Source organism: Taudactylus pleione, unplaced genomic scaffold, assembly GCF_031769625.1.
Source record: "Taudactylus pleione unplaced genomic scaffold, aTauple2 ptg000862l, whole genome shotgun sequence".
NCBI classification, from domain to species: Eukaryota; Metazoa; Chordata; class Amphibia; order Anura; family Myobatrachidae; genus Taudactylus; species Taudactylus pleione.
Window position 1 is genome coordinate 3,519,690 of NW_028285264.1, and position 24,915 is coordinate 3,544,604.

At 47.7% G+C, this 24,915-nt stretch overlaps 1 protein-coding gene across 1 annotated transcript in view; it reads right to left on the reverse strand.

Annotated features, from left to right (window-relative positions):
- Window positions 1-44: 44 nt before the first annotated feature.
- The window catches only part of LOC148474249 (uncharacterized), a 137,499-nt gene continuing 112,628 nt past the window's right edge, over window positions 45-24,915 (reverse strand). Inside the window, exons 5-6 of the mRNA XM_088458898.1 lie at window positions 2,746-2,868; window positions 45-541 (exon numbers count right to left, since the gene is read on the reverse strand). Of these exons, the coding sequence (XP_088315024.1) occupies window positions 428-541; window positions 2,746-2,868 (237 nt within the window). The 3' untranslated portion in view covers window positions 45-427. The remainder of the gene's footprint in view (window positions 542-2,745; window positions 2,869-24,915) is intronic.

The window sequence follows — 24,915 nt, forward strand, 5'->3', positions numbered from 1 at the left end:
TTGTCATTGGTTGAAGCAGAGATCCATCATCCTGGGCTGTTTGTCTATCTGCTGGGGGCTTTGTTGGGGACACAGGTCATTGTCATTGGCTGATGCAGAGATTCAGCTTCACTGGGCTGGGGATCCATCTGCTGGGGGCTGAGCCAGGGACATATATCATTGTCATTGGTTGATGCAGAGATCCATCATCCCTGGGCTGTTTGCCTATCTGCTGGGGGCTTAGCCAGGGACACAGGTCATTGTCATTGGCTGATGCAGAGATCCATCATCACTGGGCTGGGGATCTGTCTGCTGGGGTTGAGCCGGGGACACAGTTCATTGTCATTGGCTTATGCAGAGACACATTATCCCTGGGCTGGAGATCCATTTGCTGGGGGCTGATCCGGAGACACAGGTCATTGTCATTGGCTGATGCAGAGATCCATCATCACTGGGCTAAGGTTCCATCTGCTGGGGGCTGAGCCGGGAACACAGGCTGCGGTATGTCATATGGAAACCCGACGGTAGAGTATGTTGTGTCTGGTACATTCTTAGCTGACTCCTACAACCAAGAAGCCATGAGAAAAATGGGTGATTATATAGTATAGATGGTTTGTAGCAAAAACCCAACGTGTTTCCACTGACCATAAAACTTCCTTTATTAGGTTTATTTTATATTAAACATATTTGCTGATTTTAACTAGTTTTGGCAAAATAGAATATTTACATTAAATGTCTTATTCCAACAATACTGGGCAACATCATTTAAACATTTTTGGGAACCATATAATGGAAGTTTGTTGCCCGTGGGCCTGATTCCGGGATGGACGCTAATGACGCCATTGCTGCAAATTTGTATAAAGCGTCTGTGCGAAAATATGAAAATGTTGAAGCCTCCGGGATCTGTATTTAGATGCCCACCGGCGGCTTCACAAACCCAAGCAACTATCCGCGAAGACGCCGCAGTCACAGATCAGACAATATTCAGCCTTCTGAGTAACCCTATGGATCTCACAGAATGGCCGCGGGAACTGAGACACTGGAGCCATATTTTCTGCATACAGGATGGCAGTTGTAGGCTGAGACACGTCTGCATTTCATCTTCCACTTCCCTCCCCCAAATGCTCTGACTGTCAATCACACTGCCGGCAAATACTCGCTGCCACAGCCGACGGTAATGAACGGTAACTCAGACACTTGCATAGATCACCGATAATCACTTAACTGTGAAAACTTGGGCATTGCGTCCATCACTGAATCCGGCCTTGTGCCTGTGATAATTGTCCAGTCACACTGTATTTATACTGAGTATGTGACGAGACGCTGAGGCCGAGGAGGAAACACTACACAGATAACAGCTGCAGCTCACCTGGCAGGATCAGCTACTCCCAACAGTAAAGGGAAAATATTCCGTACATATACAAACATATACAGTATATCTCTATTCACAGCATTGGCATTACCTACAACACAAAGCCCTGTCCTTGCTAACACTCTGTAAGGATAGACATACAGGACTATACATGACTCAGAGACTTACATAGAAACATACCTCCCAACTTTACAGTAATAGCATTCGGGACATGTCGTGCGCCTGTCCAAAAAAGGTGTAGAGCTTAATGGAAAGGGGTGGGATCTCATGGAAAAGAGGGTGGAGCCTCGCAACACCCCTGTTCCCCTCACTGGTGGGGCGAACAGGGGTGCTGGGCTCAGGCTCCCCCTGCACTAATAATAGATGCGGCATCTATTCTTCCCCTGCTTACACACTAGTATGCAGATCAGCAGTGTGTGCTCCCACCAGCTTCCCCCACCCACCCACCCACCGTGGGACACAGCGGCCTGGGGGTGGGACAGTGTGACGGTTGGGAGGTATGTATAAAGGTGCCTCTGATCCATCTCAGACTCAAGGGTCTCACCTACTCATGGGTGTAACTTACACAGGTGCCAGGATGTAGGTGCCATGGGACGCAAAAACATCTAGTGAGGCCCCTGCAACCTCTAGTATTACTGTGTCACTATAGCCAGGATTGGGGGCTCAGGGAGAAATGTCACAATTAGTGTTCCACCCCCCCCTATAGCTCTGCTGAGTTTACCCTCATTCCAGTCTCACATAACTGAGAGTCAGTGGATTTTGGGGCGATATATATATATTGGGACGATCCTTGTCACTCATGTGGCAATGCTTTACACCTCAATATTCATTTATTTATTTAACAAATCTTAGCTCAATGCTAAGTAGCACTGGGTCCCTCCTGGTATCCCTGGCCTATGGGCATCAGATAATAAATACTGATATAGTGGGGTAAATATAATAACCTGTGATTTGCAGGCATCAGCAAAAACCCGGAGAGTCTGCCCTAAGGGCCTGATTCAGAGCCGGACGCTATTTGCACTCGCTCGTTCAGAAAAAAGGGGGTGGCTATTTAAATTAACCGTTCGCTCTTTGCGGTCTGTTCACGCCTCTGTGTCTGAACGAGCGAACAAAACATGCGGACGTAATTTTGAAAAAAACACCCCCTGGCGGCTCGCATGGCCTGCTTATCTGGGGGGGCTGGGACCGGCACCCAAAAATTGGGAGGCTCCCGGACAAATCGGGAGGGTAGGCAAGCCTGACTTTACCCACAAAAACATGATCTCTAATGGTTATTAAAATAGGGATTTAATAATGACTTGTTGTCCCAAAAAGTGCTGTTACAAGGGGCACTGGGTCTTGCTATAAAGTAGATAATTGGCTAGATTTAGCTGATCGCAAGCTGGGAAACTTACCATGGGCACATCATAAATTTCCTGGTAGAGATGGTGAGGTTTGCTGGGGGGCAGCGGTTCCCCGGTCACTCCCGGGTCATTGGCTGTCACGTAGATGGTTGTCACATTTTTCTTAGGCTCCATCTGTTACAAATAGAAGATCGGGTAGAATCCAATAATAAAAACTCTTTTGGTGTGCTGTGGCCTAGGCCTCGGGCATATTACCGGTGCTCAGGAGGACCAGAGAGCATAGGAACAACATCCATAAACCATTACAACCACACAGTGGGGGATATGTATCAAGAATTGCGGGTAAATTTACTACGGTTTTATGTTTTTGGTTGATTTTTCAGCGATTTTGCAAACCGACGGGGAAACCTGCAAACAGACCAACTTTAGAACATCGGACCAACAATCAATACTTTTACATAGAGGACTATAGAAATTGGGCGCTTACTAGTGGTCGATTTTAAAGACCGTGATCTGTGCAGGCTTTGTTACAGTAAACAGCAAAGGCTTAAAAATATGTGTAACCAGCCCTGGACCTGAAAAACAAGGGGAAAAGTATGGCATGGGGTTCCACCTATTTTCCTATAACCAGGCTGAACAAGCTGGGGTGACAATGCCATAGCAGGGGACACACGGAATGGGGTTCACACAGTTTTTTTGTATACTTTTATCTTTTTCTGTACATTTAACACCTAAGAATCCTGCACAGATCATATTGATCAGACTGATAGTGCTTCTGTTTGGGGCGGGTCTACCGTCGCGTTTGTTTTTCTTAAAGCCGTCATCTTTGAACTGAAAGATCAATAACGATTTATAGCAGCAGAAAATGACAGACATCGCCACGGGTTTCATATGAAGCTGAAACCTGATGGTTATTAATAATTATACAGCACATTTTTTAGACACAAACACATTGGTGATAACCATTGATTTCAGACGCTTTTTTTTGGAACAAGACCGACTTTTAGTAAATTTACCCCTTGGAAAGACATAAAGTGAAGTATATGTACAAAGTAACCAATCAGCTCCTGTCATTTATCTTGGAAACGACCAGGAATATATTGCTGGAAAAATAGGTTCAGGAACTGTGGCCCTCATTCAGACCCGCTCGCAAGCACTGAGTGCTCGCAAGCGGGTCGATGTTTAGGGTCTGCGCACGCGCATCGCCGCACTGTGCGAGAGAGAAATTCTCTAGCTCCGGAGCTCACTACAAAAGGGGCGGCTGTCGATGGTGATCGACAGCTCGCCCTGTTTTGTAGGCGTGGGAAGGTTTCACAAATGGAGGCATTCCTTAAGGATCACTTGCCGTTTTGTGGGCGGCCGCACTGACATCAGCAGTGATGTCAGTGGGGAGCTTCCTGCTCGATCAGAGCAGGAAGCTCCCTGGGGTTTGCAGTTGCCGAGACCCAACCTTAGGATCTCGTCGCAAGCCCCGATGGTCAAGCCCATCGCGACCATCAACCTGGTCAGACGCTAAAGCTGTGGGTGGTAGCCCACAGCTTAGCTAGCGACCAGGAGACCGCACTTGTAAAGTCAAGCGGCCGCCCTCATTCAGAGTGAGCACTCGCTTCTTGCAAGCGCCTCTGAATGAGGGCCTGTGTGTGGAGCAACTGGGGGTGGAGCTATAGAAAAACAATTGTTTATATATATATATATATATATATATATTAGGGGTGTGCACCGGCCACTTTTCGTGTTTTGTGTTTTGGTTTTGGATCTGGATCTTTCTTCGTGTTTTGGATCTGGATTGGTTTTGCCAAAACCACCCTTCCGTGTTTTGGGTTCTGGGTTTTGTGTTTTGGATCTGTATTTTTTTTTTAAAAAGCATAAAAACAGCTAAACTCACAGAATATGTGGGTTTTTCTGCTCCTATGCTATTATTAACCTCAATAACCTTAATTTCCACTCATTTCCAGTCTATTCTGAACACCTCACACCTCACAATAGTGTTTTTATGTCCAATAGGTTGCACAGAGGTAGCTGGATAACTATGCTAAGCGACACGAGTGGGCGGCACAAGCACGTGACCCATCTAGGAGTGACACTGCAGTGGCAGACAGGATGGCAGTTTGAAAAACTAGGCCCCAAACAGTACATAATTCAAAGAAAAAAAAGAGGTGCAAGATGGAATTGTCCTTGGGCCCTCCCACCCACCCTTATGTTGTATAAACAGGACATGCACACTTTAACAAACCAAACATTTCAGTGCCAGGGTCTGCCACACGACTGTGGCTGAAATGATTGGTTCGTTTGGGCCCCCACAAAACAAGCTGGCAATTAATCTGTCCCTGCACAAACTGGCTCTACGGAGGCAAGATGTCGTCCTCATCCTCCTCATCCACCGATTCCTCACCCTCTTCAGTGTTGTGTACATCCTCATCCTCACAGAGTATCAAATTCGCCCCCGCTGGAATCCACAACCACAGGTCCCTCAGTACGTTCTGGAGGCTGGTCTCCCTGGAAGAGTTGATAATTCATTTTATGAACATCATCTTCTCCACATTTTATGGAAGCAACCTCCTACGCCTTTTGCTGACAAGGATCCCGGCTGCACTAAACACTCTTTCGGAGTACACACTGGAAGGGGGGCAACTCAGGTAAAATAGAGCCAGTTTGTACAGGGACCTCCAAATTGCTTCTTTTTCCTGCCAGTACAGGTACGGACTGTCTGACATGCCTACTTGGATGCTGTCACCGATGTAATTCTTTAACAGACAGACGCATGCTTGTCGCTGCTGCTTTGAGGATGCAGGTGCGGCTACAGCCCACACAATTCACAAAGACAGAAAAAAAAGAAGAATTTTTTATTTTTTGTGTAGCGCACTTTGAGGGTTACACCACCCTTTAACAGACAGCCGCACGCTTGTCACTGCTGCTTTGAGGATGCAGGTGCGGCTACTGTGCATACATTTCACACACAAACACAGAAAAAAAGAAGATTATTTTATTTTGTTGGAGCGCACTTTGGGGTAACACCACCCTTTAACAGACAGACGCACACTTGTCGCTGCTGCTTTGAGGATGCAGGTGCGGCTACAGCCCACACAATTCACAAAAAAAGAAAAAAAAAGAATTTTTTATTTTTTGTGGAGCGCACTTTGAGGGTTACATCACCCTTTAACAGACAGACACATGCTTGTCGCTGCTGCTTTAAGGATGCAGGTGCGGCTACAGCCCACACATTTCACAAAGACAAAAAAAAAAAAGGATTTTTTTTATTGTTTGTGGAGCGCACTTTGAGGGTTACACCACCCTTTAACAGACAGACGCACGCTTGTCACTGCTGCTTTGAGGACAGTATCATATGCAGTGACAGTAGACTTGTCAGAAATTGTTGGCACGTCCTTCAGTCCGGACCAGATGTCCAAACTGGCCCTTGACTTATGACACAGGCGCACGCTTGGCGCTGCTACTGTGTTGATGCACGTGCGGCTACATCGCACACAAGTCACAAACACAAAAAAAAATAGTTTTTTATTTTTTGGAGCACTTTGAGGGTTACACCACCCTTTAACAGACAGACGCACGCTTGTCACTGCTGCCTTGAGGATGCAGGTGCGGCTACAGCCCACACAATTCACAAAGACAGAAAAAAAAAGAAGATTTTTTTTATTGTTTGTGGAGCGCAATTTGAGGGTTACACCACCCTTTAACAGATAGACGCTCGCTTGTAGCTGCTGCTTTGAGGATGCAGGTGCGGCTATAGCCCACACAATTCACAAAGACAGAAAAAAAAGAATGTTTTTATTGTTTGTGGAGCACACTTTGAGGGTTACACCACCCTTTAACAGACAGACGCACGCTTGTCGCTGCTGCTTTAAGGATGCAGGTGGAATCTAGACGGGATTTGGAACCGGGGACACACTACCTCCATCAATTGTCTAAATCCCACTGCACTAATGGCGGATACCGGACGCACGTCTAACACCAACATAGCAGTCAAGGCCTCAGTTATACGTTTTGCTTCAGGATGACTGCTGTCGTACTTCATCCTCATCGCTAGGGAGACTGTTGGAGGGTCAATTGTTTAGTAAAAGTAGTGGTGTTCCTACTTCCTCTCTGGGATAATGAACAACTCCCAGCAGCAGCAAGAGCACTAGGAGGAAGTGGTTCTTGATCTTTCCCTATTTTATTTTCATCGGAGAAAGTTTGGTCCTCCATTTATGTTATATTGATATATATGTGCGGCTAAGGCGCTCACAAACACAGAAAATATTTTTTTATTTTTGCTGGAGAGTAGTGCACTTTGTGGGTTACACCACCCTTTAAGAAATGAGCCAGCCGGCCCTTTACTTATGGGACACAGGCGCACGCTTGGCGCTGCTCCTTTGTTGATGCACGTGCGGCTACTGCGCACACAATTCACAAACACAAAAAAATATATTTTTTATTTTGTTTGGAGTGCCCTTTGGGGGTTACAGCACCCTTTAACGGTCAAGCCAGCCCGCCCTTTATTTATGGGACACAGGCGCACGCTTGGCACTACTTTGTTGATGCACGTGCGGCTAGTGCGCACACAATTCACAAACACAAAAAAATATATTTTTTTATTTTGTTTGGAGTGTACTTTGGGGGTTACAGCACCCTTTAACGGTCAAGCCAGCCCGCCCTTTACTTATGACACAGGCGCACGCTTGGCACTACTTTGGTGATGCACGTGCGGCTATTGCGCACACAATTCACAAACACAGAAAATATTTTTTTTTTTTGCACTTGGGGGGAGCACCCCTGATGGACAGAGCACCCCCTGGACAACACTACAGCACCCCTTTAGGACTGGGACACTGCACAGGACTTTGGAGTGGACACAGCCCCTATGGACAACTGACTACACTACACAGCCCAGCCATCCCTAACTCCCACCATCCCTCTTCACTGTCCACAGCCGAGTGAGAAAATGGCGCCGACGCGGGTACCTTATATAGGATCCAAAAACCCACGAGACCTGGAAGGCGGGATGATGACGTTTTGCCTCGATTTCAGATCCGAGTCAGGCGGGAAAAGTCGAGCCTTACTCGGATCGGACTCGGATCGGGGGGGCTCGGGGGGGCTCGGCGGGGTTCGGATTTCAGAAATCCGAACCCGCTCACCCCAAATATATATATATGTATATCAGTGCAAAAACTCGGCACTAACACCTATCACAAATGACTCAGCAGTTGAAGGTGCCTTCCTCAATTTGGAATATAAAAGTAGTAGCAGTAAAGGCGGCACTCAAACAGTTAATCAAAATAAATGATATTTTTAAAGAATAATATGTCTGCTATAGGCTATAGTGCCAAGACAGTGGGACAGATCTCTGTGCACAGACGCACACAGCTCATGTCACAGGTGTGTTATGGGAGTGTCATGGGTGTGTTATGGGAGTGTCATGGGTGTGTTATGGGAGTGTCATAGGTGTGTTATGGGAGTGTCATGGGTGTGTTATGGGAGTGTCATGGGTGTGTTATGGGAGTGTCATAGGTGTGTTATGGGAGTGTCATGGGAGTGTCATGGGTGTGTCATGGGTGTGTTATGGGAGTGTCATGGGTGTGTTATGGGAGTGTCATGTGTGTGTTATGGGAGTGTCATGGGTGTGTTATGGGAGTGTCATGGGTGTGTTATGGGAGTGTCATGGGTGTGTTATGGGAGTGTCATAGGTGTGTTATGGGAGTGTCATGGGTGTGTTATGGGAGTGTCATGGGTGTGTTATGGGAGTGTCATGGGTGTGTTATGGGAGTGTCATGGGTGTGTTATGGGAGTGTCATGGGTGTGTTATGGGAGTGTCATGGGTGTGTTATGGGAGTGTCATGGGTGTGTTATGGGAGTGTCATGGGTGTGTTATGGGAGTGTCATGGGTGTGTTATGGGAGTGTCATGGGTGTGTTATGGGAGTGTCATAGGTGTGTTATGGGAGTGTCATGGGAGTGTCATGGGTGTGTTATGGGAGTGTCATGGGTGTGTTATGGGAGTGTCATGGGTGTGTTATGGGAGTGTCATAGGTGTGTTATGGGAGTGTCATGGGAGTGTCATAGGTGTGTTATGGGTGTGTTATGGGAGTGTCATGGGTGTGTTATGGGAGTGTCATGGGTGTGTTATGGGTGTGTTATGGGAGTGTCATAGGTGTGTTATGGGAGTGTCATGGGTGTGTCATGGGAGTGTCATGGGTGTGTCATGGGAGTGTCATGGGTGTGTCATGGGAGTGTCATGGGAGTGTCATAGGTGTGTCATGGGAGTGTCATGGGAGTGTCATGGGTGTGTTATGGGAGTGTCATGGGTGTGTTATGGGAGTGTCATGGGTGTGTTATGGGAGTGTCATGGGTGTGTTATGGGAGTGTCATGGGTGTGTTATGGGAGTGTCATAGGTGTGTTATGGGAGTGTCATGGGTGTGTTATGGGAGTGTCATGGGTGTGTTATGGGAGTGTCATGGGTGTGTTATGGGAGTGTCATGGGTGTGTTATGGGAGTGTCATGGGTGTGTTATGGGAGTGTCATGGGTGTGTTATGGGAGTGTCATGGGTGTGTTATGGGAGTGTCATGGGTGTGTTATGGGAGTGTCATGGGTGTGTTATGGGAGTGTCATGGGTGTGTTATGGGAGTGTCATGGGTGTGTTATGGGAGTGTCATGGGAGTGTCATGGGAGTGTCATGGGTGTGTTATGGGAGTGTCATGGGTATGTTATGGGAGTGTCATAGGTGTGTTATGGGAGTGTCATGGGAGTGTCATAGGTGTGTTATGGGAGTGTCATGGGAGTGTCATGGGTGTGTTATGGGAGTGTCATGGGAGTGTCATGGGTGTGTTATGGGAGTGTCATGGGTGTGTTATGGGAGTGTCATAGGTGTGCTATGGGAGTGTCATAGGTGTGTTATGGGAGTGTCATGGGAGTGTTATGGGAGTGTCATAGGTGTGTTATGGGTGTGTCATAGGTGTGCTATGGGAGTGTCATAGGTGTTATGGGAGTGTCATAGGTGTGTTATGGAAGTGTCATAGGTGTGCTATGGGAGTGTCATTGGTGTGTTATGGGAGTGTCATTGGTGTGTAATGGGTGTGTTATGGGAGTGTCATAGGTGTGTTATTGTTGTGTCATAGGTGTGCTATGGGAGTGTCATTGGTGTGTTATGGGAGTGTCGTAGGTGTGTTATGGGTGTGTTATGGGAGTGTCATGGGTGTGTTATGGGAGTGTCATGGGTGTGTTATGGGAGTGTCATGGGTGTGTTATGGGAGTGTCATAGGTGTGTTATGGGAGTGTCATGGGAGTGTCATAGGTGTGTCATGGGTGTGTTATGGGAGTGTCATGGGTGTGTTATGGGAGTGTCATGGGTGTGTTATGGGAGTGTCATGGGTGTGTTATGGGAGTGTCATGGGTGTGTTATGGGAGTGTCATGGGTGTGTTATGGGAGTGTCATGGGTGTGTTATGGGAGTGTCATGGGTGTGTTATGGGAGTGTCATAGGTGTGTTATGGGAGTGTCATGGGTGTGTTATGGGAGTGTCATGGGAGTGTCATAGGTGTGTCATGGGTGTGTTATGGGAGTGTCATGGGTGTGTTATGGGAGTGTCATGGGTGTGTTATGGGAGTGTCATGGGAGTGTTATGGGAGTGTCATGGGTGTGTCATGGGAGTGTCATGGGAGTGTCATAGGTGTGTCATGGGTGTGTTATGGGAGTGTCATGGGTGTGTTATGGGAGTGTCATGGGTGTGTCATGGGAGTGTCATGGGAGTGTCATGGGTGTGTTATGGGAGTGTCATGGGTGTGTTATGGGAGTGTCATGGGTGTGTTATGGGAGTGTCATGGGTGTGTTATGGGAGTGTCATGGGTGTGTTATGGGAGTGTCATGGGTGTGTTATGGGAGTGTCATGGGTGTGTTATGGGAGTGTCATGGGTGTGTCATGGGAGTGTCATGGGAGTGTCATGGGAGTGTCACGGGTGTGTTATGGGAGTGTCACGGGTGTGTTATGGGAGTGTCACGGGTGTGTTATGGGAGTGTCACGGGTGTGTTATGGGAGTGTCATGGGTGTGTTATGGGAGTGTCATGGGTGTGTTATGGGAGTGTCATGGGTGTGTTATGGGAGTGTCATGGGTGTGTTATGGGAGTGTCATGGGTGTGTTATGGGAGTGTCATGGGTGTGTTATGGGAGTGTCATGGGTGTGTTATGGGAGTGTCATGGGTGTGTTATGGGAGTGTCATGGGTGTGTTATGGGAGTGTCATGGGTGTGTTATGGGAGTGTCATGGGTGTGTTATGGGAGTGTCATAGGTGTGTTATGGGAGTGTCATGGGAGTGTCATGGGTGTGTTATGGGAGTGTCATGGGTGTGTTATGGGAGTGTCATGGGTGTGTTATGGGAGTGTCATGGGTGTGTTATGGGAGTGTCATGGGAGTGTCATAGGTGTGTTATGGGTGTGTTATGGGAGTGTCATGGGTGTGTTATGGGAGTGTCATGGGTGTGTTATGGGTGTGTTATGGCAGTGTAATAGGTGTGTTATTGGAGTGTCATGGGTGTGTCATGGGAGTGTCATGGGTGTGTCATGGGAGTGTCATGGGTGTGTCATGGGAGTGTCATAGGTGTGTCATGGGAGTGTCATGGGAGTGTCATGGGTGTGTTATGGGAGTGTCATGGGTGTGTTATGGGAGTGTCATGGGTGTGTTATGGGAGTGTCATGGGTGTGTTATGGGAGTGTCATGGGTGTGTTATGGGAGTGTCATAGGTGTGTTATGGGAGTGTCATGGGTGTGTTATGGGAGTGTCATGGGTGTGTTATGGGAGTGTCATGGGTGTGTTATGGGAGTGTCATGGGTGTGTTATGGGAGTGTCATGGGTGTGTTATGGGAGTGTCATGGGTGTGTTATGGGAGTGTCATGGGTGTGTTATGGGAGTGTCATAGGTGTGTTATGGGAGTGTCATGGGTGTGTTATGGGAGTGTCATGGGAGTGTCATGGGAGTGTCATGGGTGTGTTATGGGAGTGTCATGGGTATGTTATGGGAGTGTCATAGGTGTGTTATGGGAGTGTCATGGGAGTGTCATAGGTGTGTTATGGGAGTGTCATGGGAGTGTCATGGGTGTGTTATGGGAGTGTCATGGGAGTGTCATGGGTGTGTTATGGGAGTGTCATGGGTGTGTTATGGGAGTGTCATAGGTGTGCTATGGGAGTGTCATAGGTGTGTTATGGGAGTGTCATGGGAGTGTTATGGGAGTGTCATAGGTGTGTTATGGGTGTGTCATAGGTGTGCTATGGGAGTGTCATAGGTGTTATGGGAGTGTCATAGGTGTGTTATGGGAGTGTCATAGGTGTGTTATGGAAGTGTCATAGGTGTGCTATGGGAGTGTCATTGGTGTGTTATGGGAGTGTCATAGGTGTGTTATGGGTGTGTTATGGGAGTATCATGGGTGTGTTATGGGTGTGTCATATGTGTGTTATGGGAGTGTCATGGGTGTGTTATGGGAGTGTCATGGGTGTGTTATGGGAGTGTCATAGGTGTGTTATGGGAGTGTCATGGGAGTGTCATAGGTGTGTCATGGGTGTGTTATGGGAGTGTCATGGGTGTGTTATGGGAGTGTCATGGGTGTGTTATGGGAGTGTCATGGGTGTGTTATGGGAGTGTCATGGGTGTGTTATGGGAGTGTCATGGGTGTGTTATGGGAGTGTCATGGGTGTGTTATGGGAGTGTCATGGGTGTGTTATGGGAGTGTCATAGGTGTGTTATGGGAGTGTCATGGGTGTGTTATGGGAGTGTCATGGGAGTGTCATAGGTGTGTCATGGGTGTGTTATGGGAGTGTCATGGGTGTGTTATGGGAGTGTCATGGGTGTGTTATGGGAGTGTCATGGGTGTGTTATGGGAGTGTCATGGGAGTGTTATGGGAGTGTCATGGGTGTGTTATGGGAGTGTCATGGGTGTGTTATGGGAGTGTCATAGGTGTGCTATGGGAGTGTCATAGGTGTGTTATGGGAGTGTCATGGGAGTGTTATGGGAGTGTCATAGGTGTGTTATGGGTGTGTCATAGGTGTGCTATGGGAGTGTCATAGGTGTTATGGGAGTGTCATAGGTGTGTTATGGGAGTGTCATAGGTGTGTTATGGAAGTGTCATAGGTGTGCTATGGGAGTGTCATTGGTGTGTTATGGGAGTGTCATAGGTATGTAATGGGTGTGTTATGGGAGTGTCATAGGTGTGTTATTGTTGTGTCATAGGTGTGCTATGGGAGTGTCATTGGTGTGTTATGGGAGTGTCGTAGGTGTGTTATGGGTGTGTTATGGGAGTATCATGGGTGTGTTATGGGTGTGTCATATGTGTGCTATGGGAGTGTTATAGGTGTGTTATGGGAGTGTCATAGGTGTGTTGTGGTTGTGTTATGGGAGTGTCATAGGTGTGTTATGGGTGTGTTATTGGAGTGTCAAAGGTGTGTTATGGGAGTGTCATAGGTGTGTTGTGGTTGTGTTATGGGAATGTGAAAGGTGTGTTATGGGTGTGTTATTGGAGTGTCATAGGTGTGCTATGGGAGTGTAATAGGTGTGTTATTGGAGTGTCATAGCTTTGTTATGAGTGTGTTATGGGAGTGTCATAGGTATGTTATTGGAGTGTCATAGGTGTGTTATGAGTGTATTATGGGAGTGTCATAGGTGTGTAATAAGTGTGTTATGGGAGTGTCATAGGTGTGTTATGAGTGTGTTATGGGAGTGTCATAGGTGTGTTATGAGTGTGTTATGGGAGTGTCATAGGTGTGTTATGGGTGTGTTATTGGAGTGTCAGGGGTGTGTTATGGGAGTGTCATAGGTGTGTTATGGGAGTGTCATAGGTGTGTCATGGGAGTGTCATAGGTGTGTTATGGGAGTGTCATAGGTGTGTTATGGGAGTCTCATAGGTGTGTTATGGGTGTGTTATGGGAGTGTCATAGGTGTGCTATGGGAGTGTCATAGGTATGTTATGGGTGTGTTATGGGAGTGTCATAGGTATGTTATGGGTGTGTCATAGGTGTGCTATGGGAGTGTCATAGGTGTGTTACGGGAGTGTCATAGGTGTGTTATGGGAGTGTCATATGTATGTTATGGGTGTGCTATGGGAGTGTCATAGGTGTGTTATGGGAGTGTCATAGGTGTGTTGTGGTTGTGTTATGGGAGTGTCATAGGTGTGTTATGGGTGTGTCATAGGTGTGCTATGGGAGTGTCATAGGTGTGTTACGGGAGTGTCATAGGTGTGTTATGGGAGTGTCATATGTATGTTATGGGTGTGCTATGGGAGTGTCATAGGTGTGTTATGGGAGTGTCATAGGTGTGTTGTGGTTGTGTTACGGGAGTGTCATAGGTGTGTTATGGGAGTCTCATAGGTGTGTTATGGGTGTGTTATGGGAGTGTCATAGGTGTGCTATGGGAGTGTCATAGGTATGTTATGGGTGTGTTATGGGAGTGTCATAGGTATGTTATGGGTGTGTCATAGGTGTGCTATGGGAGTGTCATAGGTGTGTTACGGGAGTGTCATAGGTGTGTTATGGGAGTGTCATATGTATGTTATGGGTGTGCTATGGGAGTGTCATAGGTGTGTTATGGGAGTGTCATAGGTGTGTTGTGGTTGTGTTATGGGAGTGTCATAGGTGTGTTATGCGTGTGTTATTGGAGTGTCATAGGTGTGATATGGGATTGTCATAGGTGTGTTATTGGAGTGTCATAGGTGTGTTATGAGTGTGTTATGGGAGTGTCATAGGTGTGTAAAGGGTGTGTTATTGGAGTGTCATAGGTGTGTTATGAGTGTGTTATGGCAGTGTCATAGGTGTGTAATGAGTGTGTTATGGGAGTGTCCTATGTGTGTTATGAGTTTTTATGGGAGTGTCATAGGTGTGTTATAAGTGTGTTATGGGAGTGTCATAGGTGTGTTATGGGTGTGTTATTGGAGTGTCATGGGTGTATTATGGGAGTCTCAAGGGTGTGTTATGGGAGTGTCATGGGTGTGTTATGGGAGTGTCAGGGGTGTGTTATGGGAGTGTCATGGGTGTGTTATGGGAGTGTCATAGTGTGTGTTATGGGAGTGTCATAGGTTTGTTATGGAAGTGTCATAGGTATGTTATGGGAGTGTCAGGGGTGAGTTATGGGAGTGTCATGAGTGTGTTATGGGAGTGTCATGGGTGTGTTATTCGAGTGTCATAGTGTGTGTTATGGGAGTGTCATAGGTTTGTTATGGAAGTGTCATAGGTGTGTTATGGGAGTGTCAAGGGGAGGGTTATGGGAGTGTCATAGGTTTGTTATGGGAGTGTCATAGGTGTTTTATGGGAGTATCATAGGTGTGTTATGGAAGTGTCATAGGTGTGCTATGGGAGTGTCATTGGTGTGTTATGGGAGTGTCATAGGTATGTTATGTGTATGTTATGGGAATGTCATAGGTGTGCTATGGGCATGTCATAGGTGTGTTATGGGAGTGTCATGGGAGTGTCATGGGTGTGTTATGGGAGTGTCATAGGTGTGTTATGGGTGTGTTATGGGAATGTCATAGGTGTGCTATGGGAGTGTCATAGGTATGTTATGTGTATGTTATGGGAATGTCATAGGTGTGCTATGGGCATGTCATAGGTGTGTTATGGGAGTGTCATGGGAGTGTCATGGGTGTGTTATGGGAGTGTCATAGGTGTGTTATGGGTGTGTCATAGGTGTGCTATGGGAGTGTCATAGGTGTTATGGGAGTGTCATAGGTGTTTTATGGGAGTATCATAGGTGTGTTATGGAAGTGTCATAGGTGTGCTATGGGAGTGTCATTGGTGTGTTATGGGAGTGTCATAGGTATGTAATGGGTGTGTTATGGGAGTGTCATAGGTGTGTTATGGGTGTGTCATAGGTGTGCTATGGGAGTGTCATTGGTGTGTTATGGGAGTGTCGTAGGTGAGTTATGGGTGTGTCATATGTGTGCTATGGGAGTGTCATAGGTGTGTTATGGGAGTGTCATAGGTGTGTTGTGGTTGTGTTATGGGAGTGTCATAGGTGTGTTATGGGTGTGTTATTGGAGTGTCAAAGGTGTGTTATGGGAGTGTCATAGGTGTGTTGTGGTTGTGTTATGGGAATGTCAAAGGTGTGTTATGGGTGTGTTATTGGAGTGTCATAGGTGTGCTATGGGAGTGTAATAGGTGTGTTATTGGAGTGTCATAGCTTTGTTATGAGTGTGTTATGGGAGTGTCATAGGTGTGTTATGAGTGTGTTATGGCAGTGTCATAGGTGTGTAATGAGTGTGTTATGGGAGTGTCCTATGTGTGTTATGAGTTTTTATGGGAGTGTCATAGGTGTGTTATGAGTGTGTTATGGGAGTGTCAAAGGTGTGTTATTGGAGTGTCATAGGTGTGTTATGAGTGTGTTATGGGAGTGTCATAGGTGTGTAATAAGTGTGTTATGGGAATGTCAAAGGTGTGTTATGGGTGTGTTATTGGAGTGTCATGGGAGTGTCATAGGTGTGTTATGGGAGTGTCATGGGAGTGTCATAGGTGTGTTATGGGTGTGTTATTGGAGTGTCAAAGGTGTGTTATGGGAGTGTCATAGGTGTGTTGTGGTTGTGTTATGGGAATGTCAAAGGTGTGTTATGGGTGTGTTATTGGAGTGTCATAGGTGTGCTATGGGAGTGTAATAGGTGTGTTATTGGAGTGTCATAGCTTTGTTATGAGTGTGTTATGGGAGTGTCATAGGTGTGTTATGAGTGTGTTATGGCAGTGTCATAGGTGTGTAATGAGTGTGTTATGGGAGTGTCCTATGTGTGTTATGAGTTTTTATGGGAGTGTCATAGGTGTGTTATGAGTGTGTTATGGGAGTGTCAAAGGTGTGTTATTGGAGTGTCATAGGTGTGTTATGAGTGTGTTATGGGAGTGTCATAGGTGTGTTATGGGAGTGTCATAGGTGTGTTATGGGTGTGTTATGGGAGTGTCATAGGTGTGTTATGGGAGTGTCATAGGTGTGTTATGGGAGTGTCATAGGTATGTTATGGGTGTGTTATGGGAGTGTCATAGGTATGTTATGGGAGTGTCATAGGTGTGTTATGGGAGTGTCATAGGTATGTTATGGGTGTGCTATGGGAATGTCATAGGTGTGTTATGGGAGTGTCATGGGTGTGTTATGGGAGTGTCATGGGTGTGTTATGGGAGTGTCATGGGTGTGTTATGGGAGTGTCATGGGTGTGTTATGGGAGTGTCATGGGTGTGTTATGGGAGTGTCATGGGTGTGTTATGGGAGTGTCATGGGTGTGTCATGGGAGTGTCATGGGTGTGTCATGGGTGTGTTATGGGAGTGTCATGGGTGTGTCATGGGAGTGTCATGGGAGTGTCACGGGTGTGTTATGGGAGTGTCACGGGTGTGTTATGGGAGTGTCACGGGTGTGTTATGGGAGTGTCACGGGTGTGTTATGGGAGTGTCACGGGTGTGTTATGGGAGTGTCACGGGTGTGTTATGGGAGTGTCACGGGTGTGTTATGGGAGTGTCATGGGTGTGTTATGGGAGTGTCATGGGTGTGTTATGGGAGTGTCATGGGTGTGTTATGGGAGTGTCATGGGAGTGTCATAGGTGTGTTATGGGTGTGTTATGGGAGTGTCACGGGTGTGTTATGGGAGTGTCACGGCTGTGTTATGGGAGTGTCACGGCTGTGTTATGGGAGTGTCACGGGTGTGTTATGGGAGTGTCATGGGTGTGTTATGGGAGTGTCATGGGTGTGTTATGGGAGTGTCATGGGTGTGTTATGGGAGTGTCATGGGTGTGTTATGGGAGTGTCATGGGTGTGTTATGGGAGTGTCATGGGTGTGTCATGGGTGTGTTATGGGAGTGTCATGGGTGTGTTATGGGAGTGTCACGGGTGTGTTATGGGAGTGTCACGGGTGTGTCATGGGAGTGTCACGGGTGTGTCATGGGAGTGTCACGGGTGTGTCATGGGAGTGTCACGGGAGTGTCATGGGTGTGTCACGGGAGTGTCATGGGAGTGTCACGGGTGTGTTATGGGAGTGTCACGGGTGTGTTATGGGAGTGTCACGGGTGTGTTATGGGAGTGTCACGGGTGTGTTATGGGAGTGTCACGGGTGTGTTATGGGAGTGTCACGGGTGTGTTATGGGAGTGTCACGGGTGTGTTATGGGAGTGTCACGGGTGTGTTATGGGAGTGTCACGGGTGTGTTATGGGAGTGTCATAGGTGTGTCATAGGTGTGTCATAGGTGTGTCACGGGTGTGTTATGGGAGTGTCATGGGTGTGTTATGGGAGTGTCATGGGTGTGTTATGGGAGTGTCATGGGTGTGTTATGGGAGTGTCATGGGTGTGTTATGGGAGTGTCATAGGTGTGTTATGGGAGTGTCATGGGTGTGTTATGTTAGTGTCATGGGTGTGTTATGGGAGTGTCATGGGTGTGTTATGGGAGTGTCATGGGAGTGTCATAGGTGTGTTATGGGTGTGTTATGGGAGTGTCATGGGTGTGTTATGGGAGTGTCATGGGTGTGTTATGGGAGTGTCATGGGTGTGTTATGGGAGTGTCATGGGTGTGTTATGGGAGTGTCATGGGTGTGTTATGGGAGTGTCATGGGTGTGTTATGGGAGTGTCATGGGTGTGTTATGGGAGTGTCATGGGAGTGTCATGGGTGTGTTATGGGTGTGTTATGGGAGTGTCATGGGTGTGTTATGGGAGTGTCATGGGTGTGTTATGGGAGTGTCATGGGTGTGTTATGGGAGTGTCATGGGTGTGTTATGGGAGTGTCATGGGTGTGTTATGGGAGTGTCATAGGTGTGTCATGGGAGTGTCATGGGAGTGTCATAGGTGTGTTATGGGAGTGTCATGGGAGTGTCATAGGTGTGTTATGGGAGTGTCATGGGAGTGTCATGGGTGTGTTATGGGAGTGTCATGGGAGTGTCATGGGTGTGTTATGGGAGTGTCATGGGTGTGTTATGGGAGTGTCATAGGTGTGCTATGGGAGTGTCATAGGTGTGTTATGGGAGTGTCATGGGAGTGTTATGGGAGTGTCATAGGTGTGTTATGGGTGTGTCATAGGTGTGCTATGGGAGTGTCATAGGTGTTATGGGAGTGTCATGGGTGTGTTATGGGAGTGTCATAGGTGTGTTGTGGTTGTGTTATGGGAGTGTCATAGGTGTGTTATGGGTGTGTTATTGGAGTGTCAAAGGTGTGTTATGGGAGTGTCATAGGTGTGTTGTGGTTGTGTTATGGGAATGTCAAAGGTGTGTTATGGGTGTGTTATTGGAGTGTCATAGGTGTGCTATGGGAGTGTAATAGGTGTGTTATTGGAGTGTCATAGCTTTGTTATGAGTGTGTTATGGGAGTGTCATAGGTGTGTTATGAGTGTGTTATGGCAGTGTCATAGGTGTGTAATGAGTGTGTTATGGGAGTGTCCTATGTGTGTTATGAGTTTTTATGGGAGTGTCATAGGTGTGTTATGAGTGTGTTATGGGAGTGTCAAAGGTGTGTTATTGGAGTGTCATAGGTGTGTTATGAGTGTGTTATGGGAGTGTCATAGGTGTGTAATAAGTGTGTTATGGGAATGTCAAAGGTGTGTTATGGGTGTGTTATTGGAGTGTCATGGGAGTGTCATAGGTGTGTTATGGGAGTGTCATGGGAGTGTCATAGGTGTGTTATGGGTGTGTTATTGGAGTGTCAAAGGTGTGTTATGGGAGTGTCATAGGTGTGTTGTGGTTGTGTTATGGGAATGTCAAAGGTGTGTTATGGGTGTGTTATTGGAGTGTCATAGGTGTGCTATGGGAGTGTAATAGGTGTGTTATTGGAGTGTCATAGCTTTGTTATGAGTGTGTTATGGGAGTGTCATAGGTGTGTTATGAGTGTGTTATGGCAGTGTCATAGGTGTGTAATGAGTGTGTTATGGGAGTGTCCTATGTGTGTTATGAGTTTTTATGGGAGTGTCATAGGTGTGTTATGAGTGTGTTATGGGAGTGTCAAAGGTGTGTTATTGGAGTGTCATAGGTGTGTTATGAGTGTGTTATGGGAGTGTCATAGGTGTGTTATGGGAGTGTCATGGGTGTGTTATGGGAGTGTCATAGGTGTGTTATGGGTGTGTCATGGGAGTGTCATAGGTGTGTTATGGGAGTGTCATGGGAGTGTCATGGGTGTGTCATGGGAGTGTCATGGGAGTGTCATGGGTGTGTTATGGGAGTGTCATGGGTGTGTTATGGGAGTGTCATGGGTGTGTTATGGAAGTGTCATAGGTGTGTTATGGGAGTGTCATGGGTGTGTTATGGGAGTGTCATGGGAGTGTCATAGGTGTGTCATGGGTGTGTTATGGGAGTGTCATGGGTGTGTTATGGGAGTGTCATGGGTGTGTTATGGGAGTGTCATGGGTGTGTTATGGGAGTGTCATGGGTGTGTTATGGGAGTGTCATGGGTGTGTTATGGGAGTGTCATGGGTGTATGGGAGTGTCATGGGTGTGTTATGGGAGTGTCATGGGAGTGTCATAGGTGTGTCATGGGTGTGTCATAGGTGTGTCATGGGTGTGTCATGGGAGTGTCATGGGTGTGTCATGGGAGTGTCATGGGTGTGTTATGGGAGTGTCATGGGTGTGTTATGGGAGTGTCATGGGTGTGTTATGGGAGTGTCATGGGTGTGTTATGGGAGTGTCATGGGTGTGTCATGGGAGTGTCATGGGTGTGTCATGGGAGTGTCATGGGTGTGTCATGGGAGTGTCATGGGTGTGTCATAGGTGTGTCATGGGAGTGTCATGGGAGTGTCATGGGAGTGTCATGGGTGTGTTATGGGAGTGTCATGGGTGTGTTATGGGAGTGTCATGGGTGTGTTATGGGAGTGTCATGGGTGTGTCATGGGAGTGTCATAGGTGTGTTATGGGAGTGTCATGGGAGTGTCATGGGTGTGTTATGGGAGTGTCATGGGTGTGTTATGGGAGTGTCATGGGTGTGTTATGGGAGTGTCATGGGTGTGTCACGGGTGTGTTATGGGAGTGTCACGGGTGTGTTATGGGAGTGTCACGGGTGTGTTATGGGAGTGTCACGGGTGTGTTATGGGAGTGTCACGGGTGTGTTATGGGAGTGTCACGGGTGTGTTATGGGAGTGTCACGGGTGTGTTATGGGAGTGTCACGGGTGTGTTATGGGAGTGTCAGGGGTGTGTTATGGGAGTGTCAGGGGTGTGTTATGGGAGTGTCATGGGTGTGTTATGGGAGTGTCATGGGTGTGTTATGGGAGTGTCATGGGTGTGTTATGGGAGTGTCATGGGTGTGTTATGGGAGTGTCATGGGTGTGTTATGGGTGTGTCATGGGAGTGTCATAGGTGTGTTATGGGAGTGTCATGGGAGTGTCATGGGTGTGTCATGGGAGTGTCATGGGAGTGTCATGGGTGTGTTATGGGAGTGTCATGGGTGTGTTATGGGAGTGTCATGGGTGTGTTATGGGAGTGTCATAGGTGTGTTATGGGACTGTCATGGGTGTGTTATGGGAGTGTCATGGGTGTGTCATGGGAGTGTCATGGGAGTGTCATGGGAGTGTCATGGGTGTGTTATGGGAGTGTCATGGGTGTGTTATGGGAGTGTCATAGGTGTGTTATGGGAGTGTCATGGGAGTGTCATAGGTGTGTTATGGGTGTGTTATGGGAGTGTCATGGGTGTGTTATGGGAGTGTCATGGGTGTGTTATGGGTGTGTTATGGGAGTGTCATAGGTGTGTTATGGGAGTGTCATGGGTGTGTCATGGGAGTGTCATGGGTGTGTCATGGGAGTGTCATGGGTGTGTCATGGGAGTGTCATGGGAGTGTCATAGGTGTGTCATGGGAGTGTCATGGGAGTGTCATGGGTGTGTTATGGGAGTGTCATGGGTGTGTTATGGGAGTGTCATGGGTGTGTTATGGGAGTGTCATGGGTGTGTTATGGGAGTGTCATGGGTGTGTTATGGGAGTGTCATGGGTGTGTTATGGGAGTGTCATGGGTGTGTTATGGGAGTGTCATGGGTGTGTTATGGGAGTGTCATGGGTGTGTTATGGGAGTGTCATGGGTGTGTTATGGGAGTGTCATGGGAGTGTCATAGGTGTGTCATGGGTGTGTTATGGGAGTGTCATGGGTGTGTTATGGGAGTGTCATGGGTGTGTTATGGGAGTGTCATGGGTGTGTTATGGGAGTGTCATGGGAGTGTTATGGGAGTGTCATGGGTGTGTTATGGGAGTGTCATGGGTGTGTCATGGGAGTGTCATGGGTGTGTCATGGGAGTGTCATGGGAGTGTCACGGGAGTGTCATGGGAGTGTCACGGGTGTGTTATGGGAGTGTCACGGGTGTGTTATGGGAGTGTCACGGGTGTGTTATGGGAGTGTCACGGGTGTGTTATGGGAGTGTCACGGGTGTGTTATGGGAGTGTCACGGGTGTGTTATGGGAGTGTCATGGGTGTGTTATGGGAGTGTCATGGGTGTGTTATGGGAGTGTCATGGGTGTGTTATGGGAGTGTCATAGGTGTGTTATGGGAGTGTCATGGGTGTGTTATGGGAGTGTCATAGGTGTGTTATGGGAGTGTCATGGGAGTGTCACGGGTGTGTTATGGGAGTGTCACAGGTGTGTTATGGGAGTGTCACGGGTGTGTTATGGGAGTGTCACGGGTGTGTTATGGGAGTGTCACGGGTGTGTTATGGGAGTGTCATGGGTGTGTTATGGGAGTGTCATGGGTGTGTTATGGGAGTGTCATGGGTGTGTTATGGGAGTGTCATGGGTGTGTTATGGGAGTGTCATGGGTGTGTTATGGGAGTGTCATAGGTGTGTCATGGGAGTGTCATGGGTGTGTTATGGGAGTGTCATGGGAGTGTCACGGGTGTGTTACGGGAGTGTCACGGGTGTGTTACGGGAGTGTCACGGGTGTGTTACGGGAGTGTCACGGGTGTGTTATGGGAGTGTCATGGGTGTGTTATGGGAGTGTCATGGGAGTGTCATGGGAGTGTCATGGGAGTGTCATGGGAGTGTCATGGGTGTGTTATGGGAGTGTCATGGGTGTGTTATGGGAGTGTCATAGGTGTGTTATGGGACTGTCATGGGTGTGTTATGGGAGTGTCATGGGTGTGTTATGGGAGTGTCATGGGAGTGTCATGGGAGTGTCATGGGTGTGTTATGGGAGTGTCATGGGTATGTTATGGGAGTGTCATAGGTGTGTTATGGGAGTGTCATGGGAGTGTCATAGGTGTGTTATGGGAGTGTCATGGGAGTGTCATGGGTGTGTTATGGGAGTGTCATGGGAGTGTCATGGGTGTGTTATGGGAGTGTCATGGGTGTGTTATGGGAGTGTCATAGGTGTGCTATGGGAGTGTCATAGGTGTGTTATGGGAGTGTCATGGGAGTGTTATGGGAGTGTCATAGGTGTGTTATGGGTGTGTCATAGGTGTGCTATGGGAGTGTCATAGGTGTTATGGGAGTGTCATAGGTGTGTTATGGGAGTGTCATAGGTGTGTTATGGAAGTGTCATAGGTGTGCTATGGGAGTGTCATTGGTGTGTTATGGGAGTGTCATAGGTATGTAATGGGTGTGTTATGGGAGTGTCATAGGTGTGTTATTGTTGTGTCATAGGTGTGCTATGGGAGTGTCATTGGTGTGTTATGGGAGTGTCGTAGGTGTGTTATGGGTGTGTTATGGGAGTATCATGGGTGTGTTATGGGTGTGTCATATGTGTGTTATGGGAGTGTCATGGGTGTGTTATGGGAGTGTCATGGGTGTGTTATGGGAGTGTCATAGGTGTGTTATGGGAGTGTCATGGGAGTGTCATAGGTGTGTCATGGGTGTGTTATGGGAGTGTCATGGGTGTGTTATGGGAGTGTCATGGGTGTGTTATGGGAGTGTCATGGGTGTGTTATGGGAGTGTCATGGGTGTGTTATGGGAGTGTCATGGGTGTGTTATGGGAGTGTCATGGGTGTGTTATGGGAGTGTCATGGGTGTGTTATGGGAGTGTCATAGGTGTGTTATGGGAGTGTCATGGGTGTGTTATGGGAGTGTCATGGGAGTGTCATAGGTGTGTCATGGGTGTGTTATGGGAGTGTCATGGGTGTGTTATGGGAGTGTCATGGGTGTGTTATGGGAGTGTCATGGGTGTGTTATGGGAGTGTCATGGGTGTGTTATGGGAGTGTCATAGGTGTGTTATGGGAGTGTCATGGGTGTGTTATGGGAGTGTCATGGGTGTGTCATGGGAGTGTCATAGGTGTGTCATGGGAGTGTCATGGGAGTGTCATAGGTGTGTTATGGGAGTGTCACGGGTGTGTTATGGGAGTGTCACGGGTGTGTTATGGGAGTGTCATGGGTGTGTTATGGGAGTGTCATGGGTGTGTTATGGGAGTGTCATAGGTGTGTTATGGGAGTGTCATGGGTGTGTTATGGGAGTGTCATAGGTGTGTCATGGGAGTGTCATGGGAGTGTCATAGGTGTGTTATGGGAGTGTCACGGGTGTGTTATGGGAGTGTCACGGGTGTGTTATGGGAGTGTCACGGGTGTGTTATGGGAGTGTCATGGGTGTGTTATGGGAGTGTCATGGGTGTGTTATGGGAGTGTCATGGGTGTGTTATGGGAGTGTCATGGGAGTGTTATGGGAGTGTCATAGGTGTGTTATGGGTGTGTAATTGGTGTGCTATGGGAGTGTCATAGGTGTTATGGGAGTGTCATAGGTGTGTTATGGGAGTGTCATAGGTGTGTTATGGAAGTGTCATAGGTGTGCTATGGGAGTGTCATTGGTGTGTTATGGGAGTGTCATAGGTATGTAATGGGTGTGTTATGGGAGTGTCATAGGTGTGTTATTGTTGTGTCATAGGTGTGTTATGGGAGTGTCGTAGGTGTGTTATGGGTGTGTTATGGGAGTGTCATGGGAGTGTCATAGGTGTGTCATGGGAGTGTCATAGGTGTGTCATGGGTGTGTTATGGGAGTGTCATGGGTGTGTTATGGGAGTGTCATGGGTGTGTTATGGGAGTGTCATGGGTGTGTTATGGGAGTGTCATGGGTGTGTTATGGGAGTGTCATGGGTGTGTTATGGGAGTGTCATAGGTGTGTTATGGGAGTGTCATGGGTGTGTTATGGGAGTGTCATGGGAGTGTCATAGGTGTGTCATGGGTGTTATGGGAGTGTCATGGGTGTGTTATGGGAGTGTCATGGGTGTGTTATGGGAGTGTCATGGGTTTGTTATGGGAGTGTCATGGGAGTGTTATGGGAGTGTCATAGGTGTGTTATGGGTGTGTCATAGGTGTGCTATGGGAGTGTCATAGGTGTTATGGGAGTGTCATAG